Genomic DNA, 22,689 nt, shown 5'->3' with positions numbered 1-22,689 from the left:
TTCAGAGGTTCTTGGTACACTCATAGATTTGTGAAACACTCATTATAATCTAGTTCCAGAACATTCCAGCACCCCAAAGGAAGCCCCATCAAGTCACCCTCACCCCTTCCCCTGACCACCAGGAACCCAGTCTCTGTGTCTGTGGATCTGCCTGTTCTGAACGTTTCCCATCAGTGGAATCGCACCCTGCGTGTCCTTCTGTGTCTACTTCTCTCACTCAGCACCATGCTCTCAGGGTCCATCCACGTGGTAGCGAGTGTCAGGGCTTCCCTCCTTTTCAGGGCTGAGTAATATTCCAATATCCTGAGAGGTGACATTTTACTTATCCCTTCACCCGTGTAAAGATTTTGGGGTGGTTTCCTACAGTGGCCTTTAGAAATAAACTCAGTTCTGTTTACAAATGGAGTTTATTTAGAAGGAAGACACTGAGTAATAGTGGTGTGGGGCCGATGGCACCGTGAGCCATGGAGGGTCTTTTGGGCAGAGTGGCAAGCTGGGTGCTTGTACTGTGTCTGCCCTGCTTTGTTGTGTGAGCTTGCCTAGGTCCCTTTCCCTCTCTGGGCCTCAGTTTCCCCACTTTAACTTGATTTCTCCCCTTACATCCTTGGGTGGGCTCTGGGTTCCCTCCATTTCTACATTTGCAGAGGGGAAGGTTGGTCTGCCTCCAGACTTTCTCTGTTGGCCTCCTGGGGCGACTGTAACAAATGACCACAAACTGGGCAATGAAAACCACAGGAATGTTTTCTCTCCTGGTTCTGGAGGTCCAAAGTCAAGGTGCTGATGGGCTGCTTCCTTCTGGAGCTCTGGGCAGAACCTCTCTCCAAGTTTCTGGGGGCCGCAGGCCCCAGCCCTATCCCCCTGCATCTGTGTCTCAGGCCCCCTTCCCTCTGCCATCCTCCTGTAAGGACGTCGGTCACTGGGTTAAGGACCAGTCCTGAATCCAGGACTGTCTCATCTTGACGTCCTGAGCCTGGCTGTATCTGCAGAGACCTTGTTCCACTAAGGCTCTGCTCACAGGTTCTGGGGGTGGGGACGTGGGCAAGCCCTCCTGTGGGTCCCTGTCCATATTCCACAGCTGGCCTCCCATGAGTGTGGGATTCTGGATCAGAGGTTATGCCACCTGGCAGCCTCAAGGCTGAATTTGACCTCTGCCTTCTTTTTCTCTTTTCTATTTAAAAATAAGGATTTCTTTAAAAGGAGATAAAGAAGAAAATAAAAAAAGTTCTTTAAACTTAAAAAAAAATTATTTATGGCTGTGCTGGGTCTTTGTTGCTGCATGTGAGCTTTCTCTAGTTGCGGTGAGAGGAGGCTACTTGCTAGTTGCGGTCCACAGGCTTCTCACTGCAGTGGCTTCTCTTGATGCAGAGCATGGGCTCTGGAGTGCGGTCTCAGCAGTTGTGGCTCTCTGGCTTAATTACTCCCTGTCATGTGGGATCTTCCTGGACCAGGGATGGAACCTGCATCTTCTGCACTGGCAGGCGGTTTCTTACGCACCGGACCATCAGGGAAGTCCTAAGAATAAAAATTTCTTGTCATCATTTACAAATTGGGGCATTTCAGGCAGGAGCCCTGGATTCCAGGGGGTCTGGCCCCAAGCGTGTAGTTTGTTGCAGCCTCACCACTTCCTCCCAGCACTGTAATTCAGAAGCATCAGTGTGTCTTTGGACTGAAAGGAGATCAAACCAGTCCATCCTAAAGGAAATCAATCCTCAATATTCATTGGAAGGACTGATGCTGAAGCTCCAATACTTTGGCCTCCTGATGCGAAGAGCCAGCTCACTGGAAAAGACCCTGATGCTGGGAAAGATTGAAGGCAGGAGGAGAAGGGGACGACAGAGGATGAGACAGTTGGATGGCATCACCGACTCGATGGACCTGAGTTTGAGCAAACTCTGGGAGATAGTGAAGGATAAGGAAGCCTGGAGTGCTGCAGTCCATGGGGTTGCAAAGAGTCAGACACAACTTACTGACTGAACAACAACACTGCCTGCATGGCTGGTGACACTCTGTGTAACATGCCAGGTGACACTCTGGGACACTGCAGGTGATCCTGGAGCCCAGAATGTGGGCTCATTTTGTGCCCTTGCAGCCTATAAGTAGTGACTGAGCAGGTTGCCTCGTGTCCTTGGGGCTCTGTCTCCGGGGGATGGTTTGTCACTGTATTACAGGGGTTCAGGTGAAGTGAGCTTGGATCAGGCCTGCATGTGACAAGTGACTTACCAATGTCATCACTACCTGGTGCTCCCTTAGCCTCCTCCTCACTTTCCGTGCCCTTGTGGTCTGCTCTCTGTCCTCCAGGATAGGACCCCTAGCCCATCTCCTCTCCTGCACAGCTGAGTTGTGTCCCCACTTCATCCAAGGAGGGGCTGGGGCACGGGAGGATTTCAGCCACATTTCAGCTGCAGAACCAGGGTGGGCTGCACACTAGTTGGGGGGTGGTGGTTAGACCCCTCACACTGGGGCCCTGCTGCACTGACACCCCCTCAGAACGGGCTCCATGTCAGCTGGGGCCACCTTGTCTCGTCACCAGGCAGGCCAGCCTGACAGGGTTGCGGGGCCCCAGAAGCAGTGGGGGAGCAAGCGACAGGTGCCAGCCCAGGAGGGCAAAGCGAGTCAGTGGGCCCTTTGGCCACCCTGCACTGGGCTGCAGAGTCAAGAGTGACTGGGGGTAAATGCCAGACCACTGGAGCCCTGGGGAGATGGGTGGTCTGTGTGCCCCGACACAGCAGCTTGTACCCACACCTGGAGCCCAGGGGCTGGTGCTTCTGTGAGATAAAGTCCTAGAAATGGAGTTTCAAGGTCAAAATGTGTGTGTGAGTCATTTTTTTAAAGCTGAGGTACAATCACGTAACTAAATTAACCATGAATCATTCTGGAGCACAGTTTAGTGCTACTTAGTACCTTCACAAGGTTGTACAATCACCACCGCTATCTGTTCTGGAACATTCCATCACCCCAAAGGAAGTCCGTCCCCATTATCAGTAATCCTACCCCTTCCCTCCCCAAGCCCTGACAACCAGGAACCCACTCTTTGTCCCTGCGGGTCCGCCTGTCCTGGACGTTTCCCATCCATGACAGTGATCACATGATGGTCGCTGCATGTGGCCGGCCCAGGTCCCTCCTGCAGCACAGACACCATGTTGGGGGCACTGGTGGCCCTCATCTCTGGTACCCTCCCCCTCCCCCCAGCTTCCCCTGAGCAACATCTCTTGGAGATTGAGTTCCCTTCCATGGAAAGGGTGGTCCAGGCAGGAGTCAGCATTCTCCCCCTGCAAAGGGCCAGATGGCTTCCACCCACCATCTGCTCTCAAGCCCTGCCCTGGGCCCTGGGATGTAGAAGTGAGCAGGGTTACCCCCACACGGTCCTCCTGGGCTGGCATTCTAGTGGAGCAGAAAGAGAATGAGCAGGAGAGACTGAGATGAAGGAATCTACCAGCTTCCAGGAACAACTCACAGTCAAGAGGGTGGCTCTGAGGAGGCAACCAGCAGCCTGGAGCTGGGGAAGGAGCCAGGCTGCAAATGACAGACAGGACGGTGTGGGGCAGCCAGGTTGGGCATCGTCCTAAGGATGGAGGTGGGGTCTATAGCTCGGGTGGAGGGAGGGGAGGGCTGCGGGCTCACTGGAGGGGGTCTTGGGTCCACAGTGGGCCCCCAGCTCCAGGTGGCAGGAGGGGAGGCCGATGGGGGTGTTCGCTGGAAGGGGCTTGGGTCCACGGTGGCCTCCAGCTGGGCTCTGCGGGGCTGCTGCTGACCTGTGCTCTCTCCCCTCAGTACATGGGCTGCATCGAGGTGCTCCGTTCCATGCGCTCCCTGGACTTCAGCACACGCACCCAGGTCACCAGGTGAGGCTGGCTGGGGCAGGTTCTGGCGCCACTCAGTGCCGGGAGTGGAGGCGGTGGTGCTGTGTACTATGTGCTCCGTCGTTCAGTCATGTCTGACTCTTTGAGACCCCATGGACTGTAGCCTGCCAGGCTCCTCTGTCCACCTGATCCTCCAGGCAAGGATACTGGAATGGGTTGTCATGCCCTCCTCCGGGAGATCTTCCCGACCCAAGGATTGAACTCAGGTCTCTTGCGTCTCCTGCATTGGTAGTGCCACTAGTGCCATTGCTTTACCACTGGTACCACCCCAGAAGCCCTGTGCAACCATGACCACGGTCTAATTCCAGAACATTCCATCACCCTGAAAGGAAACCCTGCCCCTATGAGCAGCCATCTCCAACCCCCTCCCCCAACCCCTGACAACCAGGAACCCACCCTCTCTGTGTGTGGATTTGCCTGTTCTGGATCTTTCCCATCGATGGTATCACACATTGTATGTCCTGTGTCTGCTTCTCTCACTGAGCATCTTGTTTTCAGGATCCATCCACGTGGTAGGGAGTGTTAGGGCTTCTCTCCTTTTCAAGGCTGCATGATGCTCCCATGTGTAGGAGGGACCAGGGGCTGTTTATCCATCTTCAACTGATGGGTGTTTGGGTGGTTTCTACCTTTTGGGCTCTTGTGAGTTGTGCTCTGTGGCCATGTATGCAGGTTTTGTGTGCACCTGTGTTTTCAGTTCTCCGGGGTGTGCACCTGGGGATATGACTGCCTTACCCATTTTGAGGAGCTACTGCTCCATTTGACCTTCCCACCTGTCAGGATGAGGGCTTGGTTTCCCCTTGCAGCACCGACATTGTTAAGAACTTGTTGTGTGTCCGCCTGACCTTCAGGATCCTGTAAAAGTTCCAGTCCCTCCCCAGGGATGAGCCGTTTCATGAAGTCTCTCCCATTCGGTTTGGGGGGTCAGTTTCAGCCCCTGTCTTGGGGGGCCCAGAGCAGAGGGCATCCTCTCATGCCTCAGGTGGGAATCTTGGCCAGCCTGTGGTCACACAGAACTTGGGGTCCAGGCTCAAGGTTTGTGCCAGCATCCCCAAATCTGACCCCAGTGCCTTCAAGTGGGCTGTGGCTCAGGGGTCCGCTGGTCTCTGAGAAAGAAAGGGCAGGAAGGGGAGAGCTGAGGGCAAGAGCACCTGCTGGGGACATGGCGTGGGCTTCTGGGAGCCTGGGAGTCCCCGTCTAGGCCACCAGTTGCCCCAGCATCCCTCTGTCCTCTGAGCCCCTCCCACCTCAGGCTGCACCACACCCCTTCCTTAGCCCATTGCCTTTTCTGAGCCTTTACCCTCCTCTGAGCTCCTGCCCGCTCTCCTCCAAGCTCTCTAAGCCCCCTCCCCCTCCGCCCACACAGGGAAGCCATCAACCGGCTCCATGAGGCGGTGCCTGGCGTCCGGGGCTCCTGGAAGAAGAAGGTGGGTGAGGGGCCTGTGGTCCCCGGGTGGAAGTGAGGGGGGAGACGCCTGGCCATCCCAGGATCTGCCCCAGCTGGAGTTCCACTGTGGTCCCACCTTCTTGAAGGCCAGGCTGCCCCCTTCAACCCCTGTGCCGTCTGCCCCCTCAGGCCCCCAACAAGGCCCTGGCCTCAATCTTGGGCAAGAGCAACCTGCGCTTCGCGGGCATGAGCATTGCGGTCAGCATCTCCATCGACGGCCTCAACCTCTCGGTGCCCGCCACGCGCCAGGTGAGCGCTGCCTGCCCCGCCCTCGGCCTTCTCTAGCCCCGCCCTCAGGCCCCCCCACCCCCCCAGCCCCAAGTAGGGCCTGGCTGAGGGTCTGTTGTCACACGGGGACGACGAGTGGGCGGGGCCAGGGGAGCTGCTCCTCACTCCACAGCTCCTAGGACGGCCTCCCAAAGAAGGTCTCGGCCCATTGTCTGCATTGCTGAGGAGGCGAGACCGAGGCTTGGAATCTTCTGGTGGAAACAAGCAACCAAAATAAAATTGCAGAAAGGAGGGAATAACTATGAATTCTGAGGAGGATTGTGATGCTGGGCATGGGTTGTGAGCATGCACAGGGCACTGTGACCTAGCAGGGGCATCACGGAGGGCTTCTTGGAGGTGGTGATGCTGGCGCAGAGTGGAGAGGTGAGAGGACATTGAGCAGAGGTCACCTGATGAGATAGAGCCTGAGAGGTTAACAAGGATCCTGGTGAGGAACTGGGATTTTTCCAGACAGCACTGCTATCCTCCTCAGAAGTTTGGAGCAGGAAGTGCTGTGATTTGTGGTCTGGTGTGAGCATGGGAAGCGTGGAGGAGATGAGCTGAAGCCAGGGCCCCAGGGAGGGGGCTCAGACTGCCCCTGGGGAGGAAGCCATGGGGCAGGGAGCTGCCAGCACGTTCACCTCCCTGTCCACCTCTGCATGGACTCTATCTGGAACACACTGGGCTAACCCTGAGCAGGACGCCAGTGGGGCCCTCCCTGGGCAGGGGCCGGTTAGGGGGAGCCCTGAGTATCCCTGAGGGGTGACAGGTTGAGTGAATCATGGGGGACCCTGAGAGAACCCTGCTTGGGCGTCTCTGGTGCTTATTGGGTCTTGGAGGGACATGACCACTTAGGGCAGCAGTGGGTGGTGGCGAATAGATGCTAATTGAGCACGCAAGTGAGCACATCAACACAAACAAACATGCAAATATGCAACTCAGCACACTCATGCAAATGAGCACACTGATTAGCAGATGTTGCAAATGAGCAAATGGATGCAAGTGAGCACACAGGTGAGGCTGCCTGGGTTGACAGTGCAGAGTCAGGAGCCTCCAGTGGGTCCTGCTTTTGTCTCCTCAGTGCCTCCATGGTGGCATGGGGCATGTGTCTGAATGTGAGAGTGGTGAGTGTCTGGGTGTGCATGTGCTGTGCCTGGGTGTCTGTGTGGGAGGGTGTGAGGGCCAATGTGTGATGCATCAAGGTGTGAAGGTGGGCTGGAGTATGTGTGAGTGTGTGAGTGGTTGTGTCTCTGAACAGCTGGAGTGGGGGATTTGTGTGTGTGTGTCTGTAAATGAAGGTGGGTATGTGTGTGTGTGTGTGTGTGTGTGTGCAGGGTGTGGTTTGTGTGAGGCTTTTAGCCCATGTACCTTTGTGTGTATCTGTATTGGATGTCTGTGCCTGTGTGTGCACATGTCCACCAGTTGGGGCAGGTTTGTCTTCCCGTGTATGTGGGCGTGTGACTGTGGGTCTCTGCATCCTGCCCTGGCTTCAGGGCTCCCCATCCAGCAGGGATTTCGGTCATCCTGGCATTCCGTCGAGGGGACGTCTCCACTTCCATGCCCTTGTCCTTCTGGTCCCCACTGTGGCCCTGTTCTAGTGACTGGCCCAAGCCCCTCTCTCCTCCCCCAACTGAAACGGCAGCCCCATGACTGGTGGTCTCTGTCTACCAGATCATCGCCAATCATCACATGCAGTCCATCTCCTTCGCGTCCGGTGGTGACACGGTAAGGCCCCAGATGGGTGGGAGTGGACTTCCAGCACCTGTCACCAAAAGCCCTGAGATGCCCTGCCCGTGCACATCAGTCCCACCCCCACGTTGCTGGGACTCCTGTGTCTGCTGCCCTCTCTCCCCAGGACATGGCGGATTATGTGGCCTACGTGGCCAAGGACCCCATCAACCAGAGAGGTGAGGCCAGTGGGGGCGGGTGGGGCCGCGGGCTGGATCCGCAGCCAGTCGAGACCCCGCTGATGCTGCCTGACGACCCCCAGCCTGTCACATCCTGGAGTGCTGTGAGGGCCTTGCCCAGAGCGTCATCAGCACCGTGGGCCAAGCCTTCGAGCTGCGCTTCAAACAGTACCTGCACAGCCCCCCCAGGGTCGTCGTCCCCCCGGAAAGGTACTGGCCTGTCTCTCTATCCCCATTCCCCAGCACCCCTGCTGGCCCTGCCCCTCCCCTTCCCTGGGGTTGGATCCTTGCCCCCTCCCTGCTCTGTGCCCCCCACCTCCATGGCCCACTGCTCAACCATGAGGATGCCAGGCTAACAACATCTCCAGTCCTAGCAGAGGAGAGGACTCAGGGAGCTGATCAGCAGGCAGTGACTGTCATTGCTGTCATCCTTAGTCTGCATGGGGGCGGCCGGCACTTCTGCAAAGGGCCAGACTGCCTGCCTGCCTCTGCCATGGTAGCGGGAAGGCAGCCAAGAAGGACGTGTGAGCAGTCGGTAGGCCGCCTGCCAGCCAATCTTTATTTATGGACACAAACATCTGAATTCCATCTGACTTTCACGTGTCAGATGCAGTTCTTCTGATGTTCTCTTAACCATCTGACAGTTCTGTGGCTTAACAGGGTAGAAGCCATCCTGAGCTCCTGGCTGGCAAATTCAGGCAGTGGCCTGTGATAGGCTATTTAAATATCTGAACAGATGGGAACTGGTTAGAGTAGCGAGTGAATGAATGGACAGTTAACAGAGTCCCATATGCACAGATGAGAGCCAGCAGCGTACAGCTGAGCTTGCCCCTTGGCCTTCACACAGGATCATGTGCCCCTAGTACATGAATGAGTGCTGGTTTTTACCTGGGGCCACCTCAACACCCTCCCCTCTCGTGGTTGCAAAGCCCTCCTCTGGGAGCCCCCCTGAGACCTGCTGTCCGCCCCTGACTGAGGGGCAGGCTGTGGCTTCCCCTGTTTTGCTCTTAGGAGCCAACTTGCCTGGATAAGCATCTGTAGCACACATTTCGAAGGCACCATCCATGGCCCGTGGGTGAGGGCATTTTAAATGCTGATGGTGTCATCATCCTAAGGCTTCCGGGTTCAGGGTGCAAGCCTGATGTCATGCCCTGGCTGCGCGGTGGGGCTGAGGTGGCTGGGATGGGTGGAGGCCCCTCTCAGTTTAGCCAAACCGTTGAGACGTGTGTAGAGCCCCTGTTGGTGGACAGAAAGGGACACCTAGCTCCTCCATCAGCAATGGCTCCTGGCGCCACCGCCCTCCCAGCAGATAGAGGAGGGGTCAGGATCCCTGGGTCAGGCTTGTCCCCCATGGTGCACAACTCAGTCTGGGGGCCTCAGCGCCGTCTGTCCCCCCACAACTTGTGCTGGGGCCCGTGCTCTTGCTGGCTATGTGTCTGCAGGCTGACCGGGATGGAGGACTCGGCCTGGGGGGACGAAGAGGAGGTGGAACACAACTACTACAACAGCCTCCCTGGGAAGGAGCCGCCCCCGGGAGGGCTGGTGGACTCCAGGCTCGCCCTCACACAGCCCTGTGCCCTGGGGGTCCTCGGTGCCCTTGGCCAGGTCAGCTTCAGCACACCTCTGGGGAGGGGGTCCCGAGAGCTGGGGCTCAACCCCTAGCTCTTCCTTCTGCTCCCCGCCTCCATGATCCTAGAGGAAGGTCTCTCCTGCTCCCTGCTCCTTCCTCCCTAAACTGTCCAGGTCTGCTGAGCCGGACACACCAGACAAGGTTCCCATCTCAGACACTGATACGATGACCACAGCCATGACTGAATCAGGGCGTCTGAGGAGGGTGACCAGAATGTCCATGGGGGACTGACTGTCCCTGTCAGGAGGATGTCCCCAGGGCAGAACTTGGGCTGGGCCCTAATGGGTCAATAGGAGTTACCCCAGAGAGCAGTGTAGGGAAGGGCCTCCAGGTGTAAGGAACAGCATGTGCTGGGGGCAGGCCTTCCAAGTTGGGCTGGGGGATGCAGCTACAGCAGAGGCAGTTGGGGGCTTGTGGGTAGATTGAGGCCCAGGAGGGAGGGATGGGTACAGAGCTGAGCTTGGAATCTGACTTACGGGAGGGTTGGGGTGGGCGATTGGGGGTCTGGGCCTGCACACTGCAGGAGGACCCTTGCTCTCTTTTTCAGGGAGCCTCTCCTGCTCGAAGAGACGCCCGCGGCCTGCAGTGGGATGTAGGCCCCTCAGGTACCGTCCAGCACACTCTGCTCCAGTGTCCCTGAGTCCCCACCATCCCTCACATCGCTTCCCCTCTTTGGGTCACTCCATCTGGCCTGTGAGATTGTGTCACTCCCTGGGCTCTTAGAGATTTGACAGCATCTGCTTTTTGTCTGTGTGACCAGTTTCCTTGCATGTTGGACAGAGACACTGCAGTTAGTGGTTCAAAGCACCAACATATAAAAAGGCGTCCACCGAAAAGTCAGTCTCCTGCCCCCATTTGCTTTATCCACCTCCCTGATCAGGTAACCACTGGTAGTAGTTTCCCTGGTTTTTCTAGAATTTTCATGCATGTTCAAGTCAGTTCAGACATACGTCGCTTTCACAGTTTTGGACAGTAGTGTGCTCTCTATCCCTCCACCTGGCTTTCCCAGGTAAAAGCACATCTTGGACTCACCCCTGCACCAGTGCTAGGCAGCTGCCTCCCCCCCCTTTTCACCACAGTGTAGTCCCCACCACGTGAAGGACCCCCCTCGCCCACAGACATCCGGGTACTTTCTAGGGCTCTGCCAGGACAGCAGTGCCCCAGTTGTCCACCACTCAGCTTTGTTCAGGGTCTCAGTAGAGTCTGTGCCCAGGACAGCAGCCACTGATCCATGTGATGGAAATCACAGAGCTGCCCACCAGGTACCATGAGGCTTTAACAAAATGGTTGAGTTTTCAGCCCGTGAGCATTTATCCTGTTATACAACATTTAAAAAGACAGAGGAGGCTAAAATACCCTTAGCCCCCAGCTCGGAGGTCTTGAGCTTACCCCCTGGCACCTGTGTGTCTCTTTTCAGCACTTATGTGAATGGAGCCCCCAAAGAAATGAGGACAGGCTGTGAGTACCCACAGTCTCTCAGGGGCTCTGGCTGCTTCAGTGGGATCTTCTGAATGGCCACGTGCCAGTCCCCTGTCCTTGCAGTTGCTTGTCCATGTGGTCCCCTCTTGATCGGCGGCAGATGCCCCCTTGGCTCCCCTCATGTGTCCCTCCCATAGATGCTGAGCTGTAGACAGCATGCACGCCTCCGTCACAGTAGGGGAAGCTGCCAGATGGCTCCCTGACGTGGTGTGGCAGTTTGTTTACCCACCAGCCCTGCCGTGACTGCCTGTTTCCTTACAGCCATGCTGACATCTGTGTTGGGCTTTTTTTTTAAAAAAAGATTTTCCCAAACAATCTGGGCATTTCACTGATGAGCATCAGAACCCTACTGCTCCCAGCACCTGTGGTTAAAGAACACATGTGGCACTGGGTGCCAAGTAGATGCCCAGCCATCATCTGGCCCTGGTCAGCTATTTCTCTGGGACACGGGCTACTCACACCTGACCCCCAAGCTCATTAGCATTTCCTACCCCTGAGCTTTTGCACACGAAGTTATTGCTTCATATCATGTTTTCCCAAGTCTCTGACCAAGAACTCCTACCAATACATCAGTGCCCCAACTCCAATGTCCAGGAATTTTCACTCTCTGGACCCCTGCAACTGAGATTTCTTTTTTCTCATCCCACCGTGACTGTACAAAGCTGGGAGAATCTGCACCTCCTCTGTGCAGACTGGGAAGGCTGGGCCAAGGCCCCTTTGCCCCCATCAACCACCCAGGGCTGTAATGGTGTTAGCAATTTTATCGAATCATAACTTCTGCCAGAGGTTTTGGTCTTCACCCCTACTTGTGAAGAAGCTACTCCTGTTCTCCCTATTCAGCAGAGGAGGAGACTGAAGCCCTGAGAGATTACTCACCTGTCATGCCCACAGAGGGTAGAGCTGTATGTGAGCCCAGTTGCCTATGAGGGTTAAGGATTTAACTGGTACAAAGCAGAGATTGTAGCTTCAGGCCCTTGGGTTGGATTTGGCCACAGTGTACTAAAAGATCATCATTTCCCTGCCAAGGATTAAAAATGGAGATGTTTAGAAATGGATGGATAGATCTAGGGAAAAATACACAAATGTCCATGGAACCTAGGAAAAGATGCCCAACCTTGCTCAAAATAAGAAAAATGGAAATTAAAGTCCCCCTGGATGCCATTTTTCACCTATCAGGTCAGCACAAGTCCAACAGTCTGATAACACACCATGGGTGAGGCCTTGAAGCTGGGCAGAGGCCAACTGGGGAGGACCCAGTAGAATCCGCACAGAATACTGAGGGACCCCGGAAGAGACTCACCCAATGATACCAGTTTCACGAAATTGAAGCTTTTGAACCATTTAAATGCTTCACACATTCAAAACAAAATTAGAAAAGAACAGAAAGGAAACTCTAAAATAGAACACAAGCAAATGAATGACCCGACTGTGCCTCACTTGATAACATAATTACAGGGAGAGCAGAGTCTTATTGCTGTTACTTTTTAAATGTGGAGATTTAACATAAACATCGGGGTTTCTGCCTTCTCTTGAAACTGGGAAGCTCTGGTCCCTGGGCCACCTTCCTGCCTGGTAGACTAGCGGGCCTGGCTGTGTGTGTGTGTGTGTGTGTGTGTGTGTGTGTGTGTGTGTGTGTGTGTAGGGGGCTCTGGTAGACCTCTGCGCCTCTCACAGCCCCAAAGCTGGGCTCTCATGGGGTTTTTCACTCCTGACCTTGCTGCGCTAAAGGGCAGGCTTCCTGGAGGGACACAGGCGTGGGCGGGGCGCCGCTCTTGGACCCCTCCCCAGAGCTTCCCCGCGTGACCTTGTGCTCCTCTGAACTCACGCCCCTCTGACTCCCCAGTCCCAGCCCAGCCCGGGGATGGCTATGTGCAGGCGGACGCCCGGGGCCCCCGAGACTACGAGGACCATCTGTATGTCAACACGCAGGGTCTGGACGACCCTGAGTCCCTGCGGCCCGAGGACAGCCCCAAGAAGGATCTGTTCGACATGCGTAAGTGGGGGCAGGCCGGCTTGTGGGGTGGGGCCACAAGCTCGAGCAACCTGTGGTCTGGTGGGGGATGGGCTGTGTGCTATGCTTCCCTTGGGACTCCCTCCTCCGTGAGACCCTACGGTCTCCTGAGGGTAACCCAGATTCCTCTCCATGGAGTCCCCAGTTTGACGGGAGGGGCTAGTTCGTATCCTGGAAGAATGTGATGGGGATGCCGTGGGCTCTTCTCTATGGGACTCAGTCTGCAGGGTGGACGTGCCTAGCTCCCTGTTTCTGGGTCTCAGTCTGATGAGTGAGTTTAAGCTCCCTCTTCATGTGATCCATGATCTGAGAGAGGAAGCTCAAGCCCCTTCTGGCTTGTTGCCAGAAATCCCGCCTGAAAAGGGAGGCCTGATCCACATCTAGCAGATGGTGAAGCCCCTCCCCTAGCCTGAGGGAGGGCTTGATCGGATGGAAGAGGTTTGTGTCCAGAACACCCTCCTTCTTTCCCACAACATCAAACTCCATTCTTTTGCATGAGCACTTTGGACGTGTTGGCTCCGTGCTGGCCCAGGCAGGGTCGTTTCCCACTCCCAGCACACCTCCTCAGGTGAGGCCTTTGAGGAACTCCCAAGCCAGCCGGAAATCCCTTCTTTCACAAAGTTTGCAAAGCTCCGCTCCCCCACCGCCTGATGACATGCTAGGCAGTGACATGAACCCCTGCTGTGGCCCCACTGGCTCCTCAGAGATGTCTCAGATGGGAAAGGAGGTGCACCAGGTGTGAGCTCCTGAGGCAGGCTGTCCGCTTGGGCGCCCAGCCAGGTGGTCCAGCAACCCTAGTACGAAAAGGGATGCTTGTTGCCAGGCTCCCATAAGAAGTCCTGGGGCTGCCTCAGATTTGCTCTCCTTGGGTCATGGTCTCACCTCCCCCAGCCAATCACTAGGCCAGGAGCGTGAGAGGCGTATGCTGATTGGCCAGGACTAGTCACATGTCTTAGGAGCTGGAGGCTGGGTCAACCTCTCTCAGATCACTGGAGAAGTTAGGGAGGAGGGATTCCCAAGGGACCAGAAGTGAAGAAAGGCGGGTTGCAAAGCAAGCGCAGACACACCAGGGCAGGGATCAGGGCTGTCACTGCGCACTCCAGGGTGTCTGAGCTATGTGGTACCGTCTCAGGGAGGGCGACACTGGTGCCTGCTGGGAGCCATAGGGAACTTGTACAAACCATCAGGAGCTTTTCCATTCGAGTTTGGAAAAGAAAGGGACACCTGTTGCCTACCAAAGAGGTGGCACGTGTAGCGGAGGTCCTGGCCAGTGCAGTCAGAACGAGATGATGAAACAAGAGGCATAATAAACATTGGGAAGGAAGCCAGTGTAACAAGACAAGAAAAAAGAAATAGGTGTGCACATTGGAAAAAAAGAAATGCTCATTCTTTGGATATGCTTAGAAAATCCAAGAGAATATACTGAGTTACTAATAGGACCAGTAAGGGGTGAAGGAGCAGGTCCCCGTAGCCCAGGCCCCTCCCGCCCACACTGTCCCCCCTCCCCCCCACACCCTCGCAGGACCCTTCGAGGATGCCCTGAGGCTGCATGAGTGCTCTGTGGCGGCTGGCTCGGTGGCAGCCCCCCTTCCTGTGGAGGATCAGTGGCCCAGCCCCCCGACCCGCCGGGCCCCCATCGCCCCCACGGAGGAGCAGCTGCGTCAGGAGCCCTGGTACCATGGCCAGATGAGCCGTCGGGCGGCGGAGAAACTGCTTCGGGCGGATGGGGACTTCCTCGTGCGGGACAGCGTCACCAATCCTGGGCAGTACGTCCTCACCGGCATGCACGGGGGGCAGCCCAAGCACCTGCTGCTGGTGGACCCTGAGGGCGTGGTAAGGTGGGCGCTGGGGGCGGGGTGGGGGCAGGTGCTGAGGATGCGGGGGGAAAGAGTGCAGAGATAGACCGCAGGGGCCTGGTGTGGGGCGGGGCTGGAGGCTGCGTGTGGTGGGGGTGGGGAGGGGACTTACCGGGGTGTCGGGTCTGCAGGAAGGGCCCGGGCCTCTCTCCTCTGTCCAAGATCCGGGGCACCCACATTCTAAGCACCCTTTAAGTTTAATAAAACATTTTTCAGATTACAGAGCCCTTTATATTTACAGATCCCGTTTCCCTTTACTACGTACTTCAAAATTACAAAGTATTTTCCAGTTTTAGAGGAATTTTAGCTTTCAGGATTTCCCAGTCTATAAAGCATTTGGAGGGGTTAGAGAACCTTTTCCAATCTCAAGGCCTTTCAGGGCTTACAAAGTACCATATTTCATCAACTGTAAGATGTACTTTCCCCCCACATTCTATCATCACTAATGCATCTTACAAACAGTGATGTCTTTGAGTGATAAATACAAGGCTGACTCACTGGAAAAGATCCTGATGCTGGGAAAGATTGAGGACAAGAGGAGAAGGGGACGATAGAGGATGAGATGGTTGGATGGCATCACTGACTCAATGGACATAAGTTTGAGCTAGCTTTGGGAGATAGTGAAGGACAGGAGTGCTGCAGTCCATGGGGTCACAAAGAGTCCGACACTACTTAGAGACTGAACAACAGCAACAATTTATGTCATCTAGCTGAATCCTCTGCACCACCCTAGGGGCTGTGTGTGCTCCGTGCCCTGAACAGGGCACACGCCAGTGGCTCCTGTGCAGCCTGGCCCAGGTGGGACCACGGCTCCAGGCCCCTGTTCTGTCAGTTCCCTTCTCCACCTCCTCCTTCATACCTAATCACACTGCTCACTGCTGTGTCCCCTGTCTGAAGTGGCGTTAGCCTCCCAGGGGGGGTCTGTGTTGCATCCGGGTCTGCTGAGATTTTCTCAGCATTCTAAGATGCAGGTGGTGTTTAGATTTGGTGGTTCTGAGTTTTGGATCTGTGTCCACAAGATTTCTGAGGTGTGTTTGTTTCCTAGGGCTGCCCTCCCAGTGACCACCACCAGCTGGGCAGCTTCCAACTACAGAGATTTGTTCTGTCCCAGTTCTGGAGGCTGGACTTCTGACATCCAGGTGCTGGCTGGGCTGGTTCCTTCTGTGGCTCTGAGGAAGGATCTGGTTCAGGCCCCCCCACCAGCTTCTCCTCGTTGCTGGAAATTCTTGTTCTCTGGCTTGTGGACCTATCACCCCAGTGCCTTCGGCTTCTTAGGGCTTCTCTTGGCTTCTCTCTGTGTCTCTGTGTTGTCCCAGTCCTTCTTTTCTTATAAGGACACAGGTCACTGGATTTGAGGTCACCTGAGTAATTCAAGATGAACTCATCCTTTTCTACTCTTTTTCTAAAATTAATTTTTAACTCAAGTGTAGTGGATTTACAATGTTCTGTTAATTTCTGCTGACTAGAAAAGTGACTCTGCTGCTGCTAAGTCGCTTCAGTCGTGTCTGACTTGTGCGACCCCAGAGATGGCAGCCCACCTGTCCCTGTGATTCTCCAGGCAAGAACACTGGAGTGGGTTGCCATTTCCTTCTCCAATGCATGAAAGTTAAAAGTGAAAGTGAAGTCGCTCAGTCGTGTCCGACTCTTAGCGACCCCATGGACTGCAGCCTACCAGGCTCCTCCCTCCATGGGATTTTCCAGGCAGGAGTACTGGAGTGGGGTGCCATTGCCTTCTCCAGAAAAGTGACTCAGTTATACACATATATACATTTTTTTCTTTCAGGAATTTCTTTTCTTTCTTTTTCACTGCTCTGGGTCTGCACTGTACGTGTGCAGGCTTTCTCTCTCTAGTTGTGGCGAGTAGGTTTCTCCTTGTGGTGGCTTCTCTTGTTGTGGAGCATGGAGTCTAGGGTGTCTGGGCTTCAGTAGTTGTGGGACACAGCCTTAGATGTTCTGCAGCATATGGGATCTTAGTTCCTGGACCAGGGATTGAACCCATGTCTCCTGAATATTGGCAGGCAGGTTCTTAGCCAGGGAAGTTTCCATATATACATTTTTAAAAATATTCTTTTCCATTATGGTTTATCCTAGGACATTGAGTACAGTTGCCTGTGCTCTATCTACAGTAGAACCTTGTTTATCCATCCTGTATATGATAGTTTGCATCTGCTAATGCCAGACTCCCAATCTGTCTCTCCCCCAACCTGATCCCCCTTGGCAACCACAAGTCTGTGCTATACATCTGTAACTCTGTTTCTGCTTTGTAAATAAGTTCATTTGTGTCATATTTTGATTTCACATATAAATGATATCATGTGGTATTTGTCTCATTCCACGTAGTGTGATGATCCATGTTTCCACAATTGGCACTATTTCATTCTTTATCATGATTGAGTAGTATTCCATTTGTATATATGTACCACATTTTCTTTATCCTTCAGGATGAACTCATCTTAATCATATCTGCATATAGGCTTTTCCCAAATAAGGGCCCTTTCACAGGTTTTGGGGGTTAAGATGTGGACAAATCTTTTTTTGGTGATGGGGAACCATTCAATCCACTATAGGAAGCCACAGCCCCTGGGTGCTGGAACTTTGAAGCATGTGTCCACCTGTAGTTCTGTGGCTGCAGTCTTTGACCCAGTGGTTTTCAGACTTGTGCATGAGCTACAGGAGGCATTGTGAAAACTCAGTGCCCCGTCAGCAGGTCTAGGGTGGCCCAAGAGTTTGCCTCTCCGACCAGCTCTCCCAGTAGTGCTGATGCTGTGGCCTCTCGCCCCGTAGGTGCGGACGAAGGACGTGCTCTTTGAGAGCATCAGCCACCTGATCGACTATCACCTGCAGAATGGGCAGCCCATTGTAGCCGCTGAGAGTGAGCTGCACTTGCGAGGCGTCGTCAAGCGGGAGCCCTGAGCCAGGTGCGTCTGGCCCCAATGTGCCAGATTTTTCGCATCTTAAAAAATTGAAATAAAACAATAAAAAAAAAATTGACATGGGTGCACATGCTGCACACTTCACCCATTTACAGGGCACAACTCAGTGGGTCTCTTCACAGAACTGTGCCCCCTTCCCCATCTAATTCCAGAACACTGCATCACCCCCAAAGGAAACCCTGTCCCCATCAGCACTCACTCCCTGAATTGTTATGGTAACTCTGTGTTTAACTGGTGATAAAAATCCCTCAGAGAGGCAGTGTTTGGCCACCTGGGAGGTGGGCCCAGTAGGGCTGGGTCCAGCAGGCCTGGCATTTGAGGCAAGGCAGGTGGGTGAGAAGGTCCACCTGGGTCATCAGTTCTGGAGCCTCAGACGTCTTGAGTGGGGGAGGGACAGACAGGTCCCATGGTTCTAGGGCCTCTGGTGGGGGGTCTGGGGTGAGATGGGGGCCTGTCTAGGCTGGGAAGAGGCAGCTGAACTGGAGTGCAGAGGGGTCGAGGTACCAGGGCAGTCTGGGGGAGGAGGCAGAGGCAGGCTCTGAAGCGGGGGTAGGGGGCAGGAAGCTGGGAGCTGGGGGCTCAGCTTGTGGAGGGAAACAGGCCATGGAATTTCCCCAAAGGCTGAGAGGCCTTCTGGGCCAGGTTGGGCTGCTCTCTCGTCCCCATGACAACAGTCTCTTCCTGCCTCCTCCCTCTGTCAGCGCTGGCCTGCTCCCTGCCCCCAGCCAGGCCCAGCTGTAGGCAGAGACAGGGTTCCCAGCCTGGGGAAGGGCTCCAGGGATGGAGGTGGTCCTGTGGATCACCTGAAATGATGCAGTGCCATGGACTGTGTATGTGCTCGTGCCAGGGTCCGACCTGTTTGTGTTCTACACCCTGAGTTGTTTGTGACCCGAGAAATAACACCGATGGCAGTAATAATCGCTGCCAATGCAGAAGTTGCTGTGTCCTGGCCCCATGCTCAGACCCTCCCCACATCTGTACTAACTCCCACGCAACTCCCAACAGGCACTGTTAACAATGTTCTCATTTTGTGGAAGAAGCAGTGGCACAGAGAGGTTACCGGGCAAGACCATGGAGGAGCTGGGACTTGAACCCTGGCCCTCCACCTGAGGCTTGTCACTGGGTCACTTTGCTACCTTGTAACTGAGGTCTGTGACACCTGAACCCAGGTCTCCTGTTGCTGTCTCTGCTGACCCTTGACCTCTGCTTCACTTTCTTCCCCAGGTGATGGTTCTCAGCCTATGGCTTCTGTCCCCGCTCCTCCGATGCTCCTGTGGTGGCCTTAGGGGCCCCTCAGCCTTTCTCTGGACCCTGGTCAGGCCGGAACCGCCGCTGTCTCTCCTTCTCCACCTGGGTCTCAGGAGTCTTCCTTCTCTAGCTGGTCCTGGGGCTGGGATGGGTCACCCTGGCCAGGACACGGGGTGCATGACCCCTCTCTCTCACCCCTGCCTGCCGCCACCTTCACCTGGAGTGAAGATGTATGTACCAAAGACAGAACCTTTTCTCGCCTTTAAAGAAAATATATCGAAAAGCAGCCATCCGCCTTGGAGCCTGGCCCAGGTCCCCGATGAGGCCAGGGGGCACCATTTTCCTTCCTGGAGGGTCATCAGCTCACCTCCTGGGGAATGAAGGCTCCCAGCTCCCTGGCATGCAGACGGGCTCCCGTCTCCGCTGGGCTCAGATCTTCCACCTGAAAAATCGGCGCATAGTTGTCTTTTGGGGGTAGAATTGAAGCGCTGTGGGTCCTCAGGCCGGGGCAGATGAGGGTGTTGAAGTGGGTGAAAGCCTTGGGCTGATGGGGTCATCTGTCAGCTCCATGCCCACTGACCCGGGAGGGGGTTGTTGTGAGGCCCCTCCCTCCCAGCTGTCAGCCTGGACTGGATGCTTGGAATCTGTTTGTAATTAAACCTGGGAATGACCGTGTGGCACGTGAGCCCTCCTGTGATCTACGAGGCCTCTCGGGGTGGGGACCCTCTCTGGGTAGATATCATCTTGGGGCTGGGGTCCTCTCGGGGTGGGGGTCCTCTCTGTGTGGGTGTCATTTCAGAGCAGGGGTCCTCTCAGGGTTGGGGTCTTCTTGGGGTGGGGGCCCTTTTGGGGTCAGGGTCTCCTCAGGGTGGGGACCCTCCCTGGGTGGGTGTCATCTCATGGTGGGGGCCCTCTTGAGGTGGGGGTCCTCTAGAAGTGGGGGTCTGGGGTCCAGGGAAGCCAGGGCAGCACCAGATTTGGCCCCCCCCAGGGCTGGGGAGGAGAGAGCCAGGCCCTGGTGTGCCCTTGCTATGGGGAGAGAGTTGGGGGCAGAGTCCCCTGACGTTTTGGGACCCTTGATTTTATCCCAAGAGAAAGCACACACCAGCTTCTCTGTTAAATATCCACCCCTCTCTTTGGAAACACCTGAATTTATCTCCCAAATGCTACAAACCTGTGGACTCGATTACTCCAGGTATCTGGCAAAACACTGCTTGTTTTCTTCTCCAGATTGTTCCTGACTTGTCCTGAAGGATGGTCTGGCTTCTCAGTCTCCCAATGGTTCTCATCCTCATTTCTTGAGAAGCACCCAGTTCTCACTCTAGCCCCTTTATCCACCTGAAAGCACCTACTTCTACCACACGCCCAGCTTCCTGCGCTCACTCCGACTCTCTGCTCCTGACCTTTCCTCACATGATGTCTCCTGTCCAGGGAGAACCCCATCTCTCCCCAGGACCCTCCTCACAGCCCTCCCACAAACATGGAACCTTCCCTCCCAAGGGGGTACCAGTCTCACCACTGGTTGGTGTTACATCTCTGCCCAGGTTCTGGGGAGGGGCTTTGCTTTCTTTGCTGTCAGCAGGCCCTGCTCCAGGCCTGGGGGGATCTGGTAAGGGTGTGGGGAAGTAAAAGTCACTCTGATCTGCCTGTAAGTAGGGTGGAAGCGATCATAAGGCAGAGCAAGAAAGGGGACTCTGATGCCCTGTCTCTTACTTCAGAGATCTGGAGACAGAGCTACCAGTCTATCTGTCCATCCATCCACTCATGCATCCATCCATTCATCCTCCCATTCATCCATCCATCCATCCATCATTCACACTCCCATCCATCCATCCATCCATCATCCATTCATTCACTCTTCCATTCATCCATCCATCATCCAGTTTTCCATCCATCCATTCACCCTCCCATTCATCCATCCATCCATCATCCATTCACCCATCCATCATCCATCTATCCATCCATCCATCTACTCATTCATCTGTCTATCCATCTGTTCACTCACCCACTTTTCCATCCATCGTTTATCAGTCCGTCCACCTAACCATCACATTCATCCCTCTAACCACCCATTCATCATTCATTCCACTGATTGGTCCATGCACCCACACCCCCATCCTCATATCTTTTAATCTTCCTTCATGACTTCCTCTTATTGACCAAGACCCCTGGTGGATATCCCCTGGTGGATAATGGAGATGCAACATTACCAAGACAGACCCACTCTTGTGGAGTTTGCCAACACCCATTCATCAGCAGGTCACCACTAAGTGTATGATGACAGCTGTGGGAAGGAATGCACCTTGGAACTTGGGGGTCCCTAGAAATCCAAGTGGGTTTTTTTGTGGGGTTTCTGGAGGATGAGCAGGGAGGCCCTGAATGAGGAGGAGAGATCTGGGCCAAAGGGATGGCGTGTGCAAAGGCCCCAGGTGTGTAGAATACAGCTTTTTTGAGGGACAGAAGGATGGCCAGAGGTTGGAAGGGAGGTCAGACGGCAGTGGAGTCGGGGACACAGCTGGGCGCAGCCTGGTGCCAGGGAGAGCTGCCTGGGGCCTTTTAAGCACAGAGGTGGTAAGAGTCCCAAGTAGGAGTTGTGCTATGGGGACAAGATGGAGCCAAGAGGCGGCTGGGAGAAGGCACTGGGTGGGGGGTGGGGGCTACTGAATAAACTCACTGCCTCCTCCCCAACCCAGCTGGGAGGACAGACCCCACCCCAGTGTGGCAAGGACCTGTGGAGAGTGAAACCAGGTCAGCCTGTCAGCAGGACACCTGAGCCGGTCAGCTTGCTGTCCTGGGCCCCTGTGCTGGTGCGGACAGTGGAGGAAGGTGCCTCACTGTGCTCGGCATTGCTCTTCCCACTGTAGCACTCACTCATCCTGGGGGCCTGCAGGGGTAAGACCACCACCACTTTCCTCCTGGGCTCCAGGCCCAGCAGGGGCGATGTACATTAACGGAATAACTTCTCAGAGTAACCGCGCTCCTCATGAAAGCTGAAGCTGGGGTTCCGTGAGCTCTGTCTGGCTGCGATGTGGGGCAGGCAGGGCAGGCTTCCTGGAGGCGGCAGTGAGGTGATGCATTCATTGGTACCTGCCTACTTTGTCAGCCTATGTGGCCATACCAGCGCTGCCCCTAGAACAAACGGTAGCGGGCTGGATGTTTGTTAGGTGAGCAAAGTTGAGAAAAGCCTCTTGAGGGAGCCTCACTTCCCCCATCTGGACAATGGGACTCTGAGCCCCACCTCACTCCAAGGTCAGATGGAAGAGCTGGAGGGGCTCCACCCAACTCAAGCTCAGCCGGCCCCTGTCCCCCTCGTGCTGTTGAACCAGTGGCCACTCCAGACCAACCCTCATCCAGCTCCAGCGATGATGATCGGGACATGTCTGGAACATGGGTGGCTCCTGGGATATCATAATTTAATAAGGTCCAGGCATTCCCTGCTGTGTGTCAGTCCTGATAGGTTATCTTGCTGGACTGGGAACTGGTCAGTTGGCCTTGTGTTGCAGAGGGGAAACTGAGACTGGGAGCGAGGAAGCTGTGAGCAAGCAGGGGGGCTGGGGCTGGCAGATCACAGGGTGGCCTGTGGGATCCTGAGGGATGCCCGTGGTTTCGGGACTGGCATGCCTGGGTCTCCTGGTCTTGGCTTTGTCAGTTTCCCCACCTGCGAAGTGCATGGGGGACTATCCTCTCATACCAAATCACATTTTTCCTGTTACATTTTGTCACGGGAACCATCAAGCCTACAGTTACTATTTACCTGTGTATTTCTGTACTGGTGTCATCCTGTCCTCCTCCTTCCCCCTGGGACATATCACAAAGTTGACAGCTGCATCCAAGCCACAGCACTGTCCCCAGCGTCCAGTAGGTGCTTAACAAATCTCTCTCCATGAAATAAAGGAGTAGCACCCTGGCCGGCTCCTTGGATGGCTGCACTGAGAGGACCGAGCGTCAGAGGCTAGTTCCGTATTTCTAGAAGGAGACCTTCACCTTCTTCATCTGCAAACTGGAGACGGTCATGGACATATCCACTGGTGCTTGTGACAGTGAGTTGGGGCGA

At 55.0% G+C, this 22,689-nt stretch overlaps 1 protein-coding gene and 1 long non-coding RNA gene across 2 annotated transcripts in view; one reads left to right on the top strand and one right to left on the bottom strand.

The window, feature by feature from the left end:
- Positions 1 to 19,017, top strand: part of SHC2 (SHC adaptor protein 2) — a 29,353-nt gene extending 10,336 nt beyond the window's left edge. The window contains exons 2-14 of the mRNA XM_055566760.1: positions 3,772 to 3,842; positions 5,224 to 5,284; positions 5,434 to 5,553; positions 7,243 to 7,296; positions 7,427 to 7,478; positions 7,562 to 7,688; positions 8,921 to 9,083; positions 9,656 to 9,718; positions 10,635 to 10,640; positions 12,442 to 12,580; positions 14,121 to 14,431; positions 17,239 to 17,372; positions 18,612 to 19,017. Of these exons, the coding sequence (XP_055422735.1) occupies positions 3,772 to 3,842; positions 5,224 to 5,284; positions 5,434 to 5,553; positions 7,243 to 7,296; positions 7,427 to 7,478; positions 7,562 to 7,688; positions 8,921 to 9,083; positions 9,656 to 9,718; positions 10,635 to 10,640; positions 12,442 to 12,580; positions 14,121 to 14,431; positions 17,239 to 17,367 (1,296 nt within the window). The 3' untranslated portion in view covers positions 17,368 to 17,372; positions 18,612 to 19,017. The remainder of the gene's footprint in view (positions 1 to 3,771; positions 3,843 to 5,223; positions 5,285 to 5,433; positions 5,554 to 7,242; positions 7,297 to 7,426; positions 7,479 to 7,561; positions 7,689 to 8,920; positions 9,084 to 9,655; positions 9,719 to 10,634; positions 10,641 to 12,441; positions 12,581 to 14,120; positions 14,432 to 17,238; positions 17,373 to 18,611) is intronic.
- Positions 16,018 to 19,139, bottom strand: LOC129642199 (uncharacterized). Its single transcript, XR_008709558.1, has 2 exons — positions 19,003 to 19,139; positions 16,018 to 17,407 (listed from the first exon to the last, which is right to left on the bottom strand). It is a non-coding gene; the product is annotated as an uncharacterized LOC129642199 (long non-coding RNA).
- Positions 19,140 to 22,689: the final 3,550 nt, after the last annotated feature.

Source organism: Bubalus kerabau, chromosome 1 (genome assembly GCF_029407905.1).
Source record: "Bubalus kerabau isolate K-KA32 ecotype Philippines breed swamp buffalo chromosome 1, PCC_UOA_SB_1v2, whole genome shotgun sequence".
NCBI lineage: Eukaryota > Metazoa > Chordata > Mammalia > Artiodactyla > Bovidae > Bubalus > Bubalus kerabau.
This window is presented reverse-complemented; position numbering and strand designations above follow the sequence as displayed.